This window comes from Hevea brasiliensis, unplaced genomic scaffold (assembly GCF_030052815.1).
Source record: "Hevea brasiliensis isolate MT/VB/25A 57/8 unplaced genomic scaffold, ASM3005281v1 Scaf618, whole genome shotgun sequence".
NCBI classification, from domain to species: Eukaryota; Viridiplantae; Streptophyta; class Magnoliopsida; order Malpighiales; family Euphorbiaceae; genus Hevea; species Hevea brasiliensis.
Window position 1 is genome coordinate 24,007 of NW_026615160.1, and position 10,449 is coordinate 34,455.

General features: G+C 34.4%; 1 protein-coding gene and 1 long non-coding RNA gene across 3 annotated transcripts; both read left to right on the forward strand.

Moving 5' to 3' along the window:
• Positions 1-240: 240 nt before the first annotated feature.
• On the forward strand, positions 241-2,370 carry LOC110650566 (uncharacterized). The gene is made up of 3 exons (XR_002493989.2): positions 241-1,029; positions 1,655-1,730; positions 2,149-2,370. It is a non-coding gene; the product is annotated as an uncharacterized LOC110650566 (long non-coding RNA).
• A 2,469-nt stretch (positions 2,371-4,839) lies between these two features.
• LOC110650561 (RING-H2 finger protein ATL46) lies at positions 4,840-6,802 on the forward strand. 2 transcript variants are annotated; one of them, XM_021805584.2, is made up of 2 exons: positions 4,840-6,349; positions 6,505-6,802. In XM_021805584.2, the coding sequence occupies exons 1-2, from the start codon at positions 5,294-5,296 to the stop codon at positions 6,562-6,564; spliced, it is 1,116 nt and encodes a 371-aa protein (XP_021661276.2). In that variant the 5' UTR covers positions 4,840-5,293; the 3' UTR covers positions 6,565-6,802. The 2 variants fall into 2 exon arrangements, with proteins under 2 accessions (XP_021661276.2, XP_057998628.1); XM_058142645.1 differs by having other exon boundaries at positions 4,842-6,349; positions 6,440-6,802.
• The last annotated feature ends 3,647 nt before the right edge of the window (positions 6,803-10,449 follow it).

The following is a 10,449-nucleotide window of genomic DNA, read 5'->3' on the forward strand; positions in this document are numbered from 1 at the left end:
CTTGTCATCCTCAAATGGATTGACAAACTGAAGTAGTGAGTAGGACTTTGTCTACACTATTGAGGGTTATGATTAAACAAAATTTGAAATCATGGGAAGATTGCATACCATTCATTGAGTTTGCATACAATAAGTTAATACATTCATCTAGTGGTTTCTCACCTTTTGAATTAGTGTATGATTTTAATCCACTAACCCCTTTGGATTTGTTACCTTTATCTTTGAATGAGCTTACTATTGTAGATGGTGTAAAGAAGGCAAAAATGATCAAGAAGATGCATGAGCAAGCTAGGAGCAGAATTGAGGCTCAAAATGCCAAGTACGCATCCAAAGCAAATAAGGGCCAAAAACCTCTAACCTTTGAGAAGGGTGACCTTGTGTGGGTGCACTTAAGGAAAGAGCGATTTCCTAACCATAGGAAATCTAAATTACAACCAAGGAGTGATGGACCGTTTAGAGTGGAGGAGAAGATTAATGATAATGCTTACAAGATTGACCTACAAGGTAAGTATGGTGCTATTAGTGACACTTTCAATGTTTTTGACTTATCTCATTTTCATGGTGCAGATTTAAATTAGAGGACGAATTCTTCTCAAGAAGGAGGAGATGATGAGGACATCATGGTGGACATTGAGGCACCAGAATTTGAAGGAGCCATCACAAGAGCTAGAGCCAAAACATTGTAAGCTATGGTGATTGACTATTCGGCCAATGAAGAAGACACCATGAACAATTTGGCCTAGGGGATTCCAAGCCAAGAAGCATGTTTCACAATGATGAACATACATGTCCAAGGTAGTACACATATAGCCGAATACATTGGAGGCTATTTGGGAGAGTGCCAAGTTGCCATGTCATGTGGCATGCCAAGTAGGAGCTAATATGGCAGCATGGATAAGGTGGCAACCAAGGTAGCAATTCTTACCAGTTGTGTTCACGCTATTACAATTTGGAGATAGTAAATGATTGCTGAATGAATTTAATGTGGAATTTCATGGTCCTAAAGAGAGTACTGTCTCTTCTCCTTTGGTACTCCCCCTTCGCCCACTTTCCCCATTTTATGCCATCTATCCCTTCTTTTTTGCTTCTTATATAATGTTTTTTACAATATCACTGGTTGGTATGATCCTCTTTCTTTATTTATTTGTTTGTGGATGTACGTGTCTATCTATGCTATTGTTAAATATGTGAATGAACTCAAATATTAATTGGAAAATATATGTGGATACTTAGTTGTCTAGAAACCTTAATTTTTCCAATGATTCCTGCTAATATAACAGCGAACAATGGTTTTCTGTTTGTGTCCACATGGCTTTTATTTGTTTGCCTTGTTGAAGTTTATTTAGATTCTACGATTTAGCTAGAATATTGGATTGTCTTGAAGATTTGTTGTTTTATTTAAATGTGCAAAAGATAAATTGGTCAATGAAATTGTGTGGTTGAAGTCCATGATTTTACAAGGTTGGTTGCTTGCTGGAGAAATAGAGTTTAGGGTATTTAAAGTCTGTTATGTTTTTAGTTCTCAGTTTGCATTTTTATATAGTCAAACCTTTGCCATATAGTTTATCTTTCACCTTGTCATTCCTGTGATAATAATTATAGTTGGTTGATTGAAGTTTTATATTTTTTGTTCGTCTGACTTTGATGCTTGCAGGCCTTTATGAAGGTGGTGTCTGGAAAATTTGGGTTGAGCTTCCTGACGCTTATCCATACAACTCTCCTTCTATTGGGTTTGTGAACAAAATATTCCATCCAAATGTTGACGAACTGTAACCAACTTTTAGTTTTGAAACTCTTCTTTTTATGCCTGATCAAAATCCTCCTCACTAGGAAGCTTTAATCACGACTAAACTAGATTGCAAGCAGTCATATAAAATTGGATATTCAGTCTCGGAAATTTAAAAATTTTTGTTGCATGCTATGTAATTTGGGTTAGCAACGATAATACGACTGATTTGTTTGATGCATTAATTTTTGCCCTTCTAAGTTTGCAATGATATGTAAACCTTCATCCTTTGTTGATTATGCACAATACATTCCCTGCATTCATTTTATTATTATTATTATTGTTTTTGTTACTGTTGTTGTTTCTCTTTAGTGCATTTTCACTAGGATTTCTCAGATATATGATTATTGTTATGTATGCAGATCTTTTGAATGTTTTCGTGGTTTTCCAACCACACTGCTTTATCCTAATCCTTAAGATCCACTCAATGGCGATGCCGCATGCGCATCATTGATGATGAAGGATCGAGAAAAGTATGATCAGAAAGTGAAAGCTGAGATTTATGCAGAATCATTTGTCCATGTTTTATTTCCACATATGTAGCTTCCAGGAACCAATCAATGAAATCTACTGGATTTAGAGAACTTTAAGCACAAAATTACACAAGTTCCTCAGTAATTGGAACTTATAAATGTGTGTGAACGCATCTATTTTTATCTAGGAAGAAGTGTCAAAAATGAAAATGTCTGATGTCATGGTGATTTTCTCTCATTCATCTCATGGCTTGTCACTTTAGATATGGTAGATATAAATATTTTCAACTTTTTTCTTCCTTTTTTTGGAAAGAGTACTGTAAATGATATGCCAAAGGGGAAAATATTATGGACTCCACAGCTGAAGAGCAGAGTGGCAAGGAGGACGTCAGTGACGAAGAAAGTGGATCAAGTGACAATGATATTGCTGGACATGTAGACCCATAAAGGATCGCGGGGGCTTTACTAGGCTCAAATATGAACTAAAACCTCCTCATAACAGGGCAAAAAACCCTACAGCACAATTTTTATGCTTACATCCTCAAAGATATCATATAGTTCTGCAACTACCTTTCATTGGCTTGTAAAATTATAAATGTAGGCAAATTTTCCCAGTATAGGAAAACAGTGTTATTGTTAAAGTGAATTATTGATTTGATTGTATGAATAATCTTTTGAAAATGGACAGAAAGAATCAGATAAGTTACAAACCAAGAACAATCGATCCTTTCTCAAACTGATAGTTGCAAACACAATGTTGTGAGCAGAGACAACACATATAGGGTTCAAGGTTGATATCGATGTGATTTTTCTTGAGCTTTTGACAGGGAAGCTAGTCCAAAATAATGGGTTTAATTTGGCAAGGTGGGTGAACTTGGTGGTTAGAGAGGAATGGACTGTTGAAGTTTTTGACAAGGCCTTGATCTCAGAAGGCGCAAGCGAAGAGAGCATGGTGAACTTGTTACAGATAGCTTTGAAGTGCATGCATCCTTCTGAAGCATAATTCAAAACTGCTGTAATGATAAACGCAATAAAGCAGGAAAAAGAGAGATCCATAATCTCAGAACCATGGTTAGACATTCCCAGGACACATCAAATGTAGGAAATTTGCTGGCAATTCATGCATATCTGAAACATGATATGTGGGAAAAATAATAATAATAATAAATTAAATTAAACTATTCTTCTTGTAGGACGAAATAAATTAATTGATTCTATGTAAGAAAAATTGCTCAACTATAGGAACAAAAAGATGATCCAAATAGACCCGCCGGCGGAGCTACCTATGTCTAAGGTTTGTGCATTTTAGTTACACACAAGAACAAAATTAAAAGAAAAAAAAAAGGTCGAGCTTCATTATTGTCTGAAATTACAACTGGCTGCAGGGTACCTCAGTTGAGCATGGATGCTGCAGAATGCAACAGGAGACAAAAATTTTTTTGAATCTCTCCAGTTGACATGTAAAACCAAGGTGGTGTAGTACTGTTCTGAAATGGGTCTGCCCAATTGCTCGTGAATGACCAGAACCCTAAAGACAAAAGACTCCAATCTTGTAATCCACATAGAAGCCAAGATTTATTTTACTGTGAAAAGTAAGAAGTAAGAACATCCAAAATGCCCATAATCAAACAAAACTTGCAGATTACTTTTGTTGGTTGGACATTAAACAATGATCACATAAAATTGTCAAACCACGGCAAAATATGGTTGGTCATTATCAACACCTCGAGTGGGCACAATCAAGATGGCCGTTATTGCCATGCGTCCAGGGAAAAGTGCTTGTGACCTACCATTAGTTTTTGTCCACATTTTTATACTTCTTTTTTAGTACCATCATGTATTGTTATTTGGATACTTGATTACTGAGTCTAATGAGTAATTAGCCAATTTGGGTTAGTCACATTAGTAAAAATAATTCTCTAGTGGAAGTAAGCATAATTTGGTGACTTCTTTCCTTGTTTATGTGAGATTGGTTTATACAAATAAGATTAATAAATAAAGATGCTTTTTTCTTCCTTCCCTGTAAGATTTCTACAGTCGCATGTAGAAGTCCATGTTTTCAAGATTTTAATGGAAATTTCCTGTGATAATTAGCAGGCAATGATACCAAAAACCATCATTGAAGGGTGTAATTATTTTGGTTAATATTGATGAGAAAAGAAACCACACAGGCTTGAGTGGCGGTGGACGCCTAGAGCTATCAATCATTTTCCATTTTCCACTTGTGACACCCTCGTCTTTGTATATCTCTTTAATTATATGCATTTGAACCATGATTGAGTGGGACAAGAGTAGGTCTAAAGTAGAGTCTCCATGTCCTTAATGAGTCTCAAACAGTTAAGAGTTTTGTTTAAAAGGTGACAAAAGTATCATGCCAAAATATCGATTTGAAAATAGATGAACACAAATTGGAGACTTTTGTCATGATCAGCATGGACCACCATCTCCCCGCTCCTTCCTCCACAACCACTCCGACCCGCCTAGCCTCCACCACTTGTTTCTTTCTCAAGTCATAACCCATATAAGTAAAAAATTCGCTGGAGAAATGACTTTGTGGAGCAAGAAAGTTCAAAACAAGCCCCATCATTACCAAATAACCAACCGACTGCAATTTTTTTGGATTCTTTTAGTGGTGTCATGTGTACCCTCCGTACAAAACTATAAAGAAAAGAAAAGAGAAGCAGGTGCTCAGCCCTGCAAACTTACCCTCCTTAAATTCGCCTAAAATAAGATCATCTTCTCTTTAATATTGCACATAAAAGCTTTCAGCTTTCAAGTGAAAACAGCAAGATTCAAAAATAAAGTTTTGTTTACCACCCAATCCCCATAATAGAGCCAAGAATTTCCTCACTGCACACCCAATTCCTCAGTAAGAATATATTCTTGGCTTGCTAATCCATTTTTTCTCTTGTATAACCTCAATTCAAGCAAGAATGTCTTTTTGAGGTCATGCACCTTTTTTTAAGGACTACAAATTTCTGAAATTGGAAAACACAAGTCAAAGAGTTGTTTTTTAACACACCCATCTGCTAGAATGGGAAGAACTCTGTGTGAAATCAAGCAAAAATATGGTTTTTCTATAAACCCACCTCCTCTGTCTCCTCCCTCTTCAATCTCAGCTCCTTATAACAGTTTGAACTATGAAAAACAATCAAGTTCATCATCATCATCTTTTAACAGAATTAGTCCTGTACTTCTTTTGGTTATAATAATTCTAGCTGTCATCTTCTTTGTTTCTGGTATTCTCCATTTGCTCGTTAGATTTTTCATGAAAAGATCACATTTTTCACCAATTTATCATTCTAATAGATTCCCAGAAACCTCAAGGTCTCATTCTCTGCAAAGACAACTTCAACAGCTCTTCCGGCAGCATGACTCGGGTCTAGACCAAGCTTTCGTTGATGCTTTGCCTGTATTTTATTATAAAGAAATCGCGGGTTTGAAGGAGCCATTCGATTGTGCAGTTTGTCTATGTGAATTCTCAGACAAGGACAAGCTCAGGTTGCTTCCCATGTGCAGTCATGCTTTTCACATAGACTGTATTGATACGTGGCTTCTTTCAAACTCTACTTGCCCTCTTTGTAGAGGGACTCTTATGAGCTCCAGTCTTCCCATGGAAAATCCATTGTTCAATTTTGATGTTTTGAGGGAAGTATCAAATGGATTCTCTAGCGATGGAGAGAATGGGTCTTCCAACGGTCCAAAACCAGGCATTGTGGAGGAAAGTGTGGCCGAAAAGAGGGTATTCTCAGTGAGACTCGGCAAGTTTAGAAGCCTGAATGAGGGAGAACCTAGCGGAGAGAAAGGACAAGGAGAGACTAGCAGATGTAATTTAGATGCTCGAAGATGTTACTCAATGGGCACAGTTCAGTACGTGGTGGGTGATTCAAATCTGCAAGTGGCCTTGTCTCGTGAAAGTCTTAATGGCAGAAGAGGTAATGAGTGCCCTTCAATTGATGGGGATGTGGAAGATAAGAAAATTAGAAGCCGGACAACAGGAGATAGCTTCTCAGTTTCAAAGATTTGGCTTTGGTCTAAGAACAGATATCCAACTTCTTCAAGTACACATATAGATATGTCTTCGATTACTGTAAGTCAATTTGCCTATCAATGATAGAGCCTGCAACTATAAGAGATGTATATTTTGGCGATTCTTATCGATTCACCGTTCACTTAGCAGGGCCTGTAAATATCTTCTTATATGTGTTCGTAGCCCATCTCATATGGGGAATTGTTGCTGGGCAGGGGAGCCTTCATCGGTTTATCCACTTGGATGATCACCGCCATCTGAGCAAGCTACGCTAAGGACCGACATCTAACTAACCTTAATTAGGAAGCAATAGGTTAATGTCTGCAAAAATCATCCGTGGCTACAAAGGAGAAAGGGATTCTTTCTTTATGTTCTGGAACCTTTGCAGATGATTCTTTCTCTGTGTTACAGCTTACAGGAGATCTCTCTCTATATGCTGCAAAATGTAATCCTTTTCAAAGTTTCCATTAAGGAAAATTTTTATCACAAGATTTTTTTTTTGGAAAAATAAAATCCATCGACCATGAGGGGTACGAAATAATCCAAGTTATTTGAATTCACTTGTTACAATATTTAAGATAAATTATAACTAATCATCTCATTGTAAGATAAATTTTCGTCCTATTGCAAGCATGTAATTTCAATATGGAGTATATATGGACTTGAACTTTTCAACCTGGATAATTAACTTTTAGGGTTATCCTAAGTTGATATCCATAATATCAGAGCTCCCCATTATAACTTTCAATTACAATCCATTATGACTTTCAGTTGCCAGTTGCAATCGTATATCCCTAATCCGACGCCCATTGGCATTTCCTTACCTTGAGGATTTGTGCCTTTCTCTTCAGCTTCGTGTCTTGGTCCCTGTTCCTTTTTTCTTAGTTGTTGTGCAACTTTGTGCTTAAAATTAATGTCCTCTGTTATGCGAATGATGTATAAAATATTTCCTCTCAAATTCTAAGCTTGTCCTTCTATGTCGGCTTTTGATCAAAGATTTTGAAAATGGGTCCATTTTGAATTCACAGTGCAGTAACCCACTTCGTCCACGGATTTCCTTTGAATTTCCATCTGATAACATTTCTTCATGTATCACACTCCAATCTCTCGGAAACCATAATTTCATCTCCACTCCGTACGAATTCAACTAATTTCATTCCAATTTTAGAATTCCCTTTGTTCTTTCTAACATGCAAGGCGATGATTGGATCAATACTTGTCTCCCTGAAGAGCTGATCGTCGAGATATTCAGGCACCTCGACAACAAGTGTCACGACCCAACCTATGGGGGCCTACACCTAGAACCTACCTAGTCACTAAAAGCCCCCGGCCCGTAGTAAGCACTTAACATTAAATTAAAAAAACTCTAAGCCCCATTTAGGCAAAAATCATCATCTCAGATCCTGGAGTCATGTCGTATAATTTGAAAGTGGAGTTTTTAGCTTTAAGCAACACAAATAAAAAAAAAAATCATATCATCATCACCTCGGGAGCCTCCATCCTCCCATCAAAAAAAATAAAAAGATAAATAAATCTCCCCTCAATCCATCATCAAATCAATAATATAATATATTAATTTACATAACAATATATTAAATATTTATATAATTTAAAAAAATTTTTAAATAAAAAAAAAAAAAAAAAAATTTAAAAATAAAATAAATAAAAAAATTATAAAAAATTTATTTTAAAAAAAAATAAAATAAATATTATAAAAAAAAAAAAAAAAACAAAAAAAAAAAAAAAAAAAAAAAAAAAAAACTGTCATAAATGATAAAGATTAAAATTTCAATTTAATTAATAATAATCTCTTCTCTAAAGAAGATCTCTAATCATAGTCTACACTATCACATCACACACCACACCCATCAATGCATCAAACACACACAATATGACACAATACACAACATGAATGCAACATAAATCGCATAAATATGTTATATAATATATATATATATATATATAAGTATGAATAATGCATATAATAATAATATAATAAAATTAAAATTAATTAAATTATAAATTATAATTTTACTTAATAAGTTATCAAAGAGGCTTTTACCTGGCCACCAATATAAGAATCAACAATTTTTTAATACAAAATCAAAATACAAAAATCTAAAAAAATCAAAAATCAAAATAAACAAAAAAAAAAAAAAAAAACTCCCAATACAAAAATCCCACCCCTACCCCTAATACCTCCCTCCTACTCAACTACTCAATGGCACACAACAATCATATATCAATCCACATATCAACAACTCAATCACACACATCACTCAATCAAATCAAAAATTCAATTCAAATCATCAAATTAATCAAAATTTCAATTTAAACCTTATAATTAATCAAAGAAAAAAAACTAAAAAAACAAAAAAAAAAAAAACTTTAAAACTATTAAATTTTTTTAATTTATTGAAATATTGCATTTTTTTTACTAATCATTGACAAGGTAAAATACAAGCGCTGCGGAGGAAGAAGAAGGTTATCCTTTTATTTCAAGATATAATTTACAATTATTTAAAACAAAAAATCAAAAACATACAAAAACAAAAAAAGAAACAACCCCAAAATCCAAATCAAGCCTCTCGACCTACTCCCTCTCTATACCCTCACCCTAACACACCACACAAACATCAACACACTATATATCCCACAATCAACACATCAACAATCATCACACAAATCAAACTCCACAATCAATCATCCACCATCCATCACAATATGTAAAATCAAAAATTTTTAAAAAAACAAAAAAAAAAACTTTAAAAAAAAACAAAAAAAACTTATAAAAAAAAAAAAAAAGAATCATTTTAAACTAAAAAATTTTATTTTATTGATTTTTAATTAATTTTATTTTAATTTTTTTTTTAAAAAATTTTTTATTTTTTGGATTTTTATTATTTAAAAGCTTAAAAAAATTACGAAAAAGCTTCGGGTTACTTCGGCGTCGATCCTTTGATTAGATTGCGTAAGAAAATTGATGAATGGGGGGTAGCTCCAAACCCGATTCCACTTTTCAAGAATTGAGCAACGGGGCCTTTCGAATCGATTTTCTCACTTTACTAAATTTTAATTTTAATAATTGAGTAAATACACAGTACATACAACATCAAAATTTTCATTTTTTTTTTTTCTAAGTTTTTGCTCATCAAAAAATGCTCACCTAAAAAAGAAAACAAAAATCACAAAAAAAATTGTCAAAAAAACGATGTAAAAAGCGCTCTTCTGTCGCTCCTGGATTGGATTTTCGTGGATTCGAAAACGCCGATTAAAAAATCTAAAAAAAATCAAAAAAACTTCCAAAAAAATAAAAAAAAACCGAAAAAAAAGGTGAAATTTTTTAAAAAAGGATTTGTCTTCAGTGGTGATTATGGAAAGATGATTTTTACGTCAAGATTTTTTGGGATTGGGACCAATCCAAGTGGCGGCGGATTGGAGGAAGTCAGGGAGTCGGAGAGGAGGGAGAGGCAGAGGGGAGGGGGGGGGAGGAGGAGGGAGGAGGGGTGAGGAGGAAGGAGGGGAGGAGGAGGGAGAGAGAGGAGGGGAGGAGAGAAGGAGAGGAGAGAGAGAGAGAGAGAGAGGAGGGAGGGAAGGAGGAAGGAAGATCGGAAGAATTCGGGGGAAGTGGTCCGATTGAAAAAAATGATTTTTTTCGGTCGAATGATTCGCCGGTAAAATTGAAAATTAAAAAAATAAAAAAAAAAATTAAAAATTTTAAAAAAAAAAAAAAAAAAAAAAAAAAAAAAAAAATTAATTTTTAAATTTTATTTTTTTTTTTTATTTTTTTTTAATTTTTTTTTTTTTTTTATTTGAAAAAATTTAAATTTTAAAAAATTAAAAAAAAAAAAAAATAAAAAAATAAAATAAAAAAAAAAAATAAAAAAAAAAAAAAAAAATTTAAACACAAGCCCAGCCGCGATGCATGCTCTCTGGTTTGCTTGATCAGTTTTGGATACGTGCAGACTGAACAGACAGTGGCAATTAAGAAAATTTGGCTTGGGAAGCAAAAGGAAGGGGTTAGTTTTATAACAAAAGTCGGTTGTCTATGTCGTTTGTGCTATAGAAACTTGAGGGCCAGAGCCCAGAGGAAGCCAAATCAAATTCAAAATCAATCATGGGAAGTAAGCAAGCAAGCCGGAGCTTCAAGACTGGCCATC

Bases quoted from the DNA above. Each gene is read 5' to 3' on its own strand.
- LOC110650561 (XM_021805584.2), top strand. From the start codon at position 5,294: ATGGGAAGAACTCTGTGTGAAATCAAGCAAAAATATGGTTTTTCTATA. The intron at 6,350-6,504 runs GTAAGTCAATTT...GTTGCTGGGCAG, and splicing joins TAGATATGTCTTCGATTACT to GGGAGCCTTCATCGGTTTAT.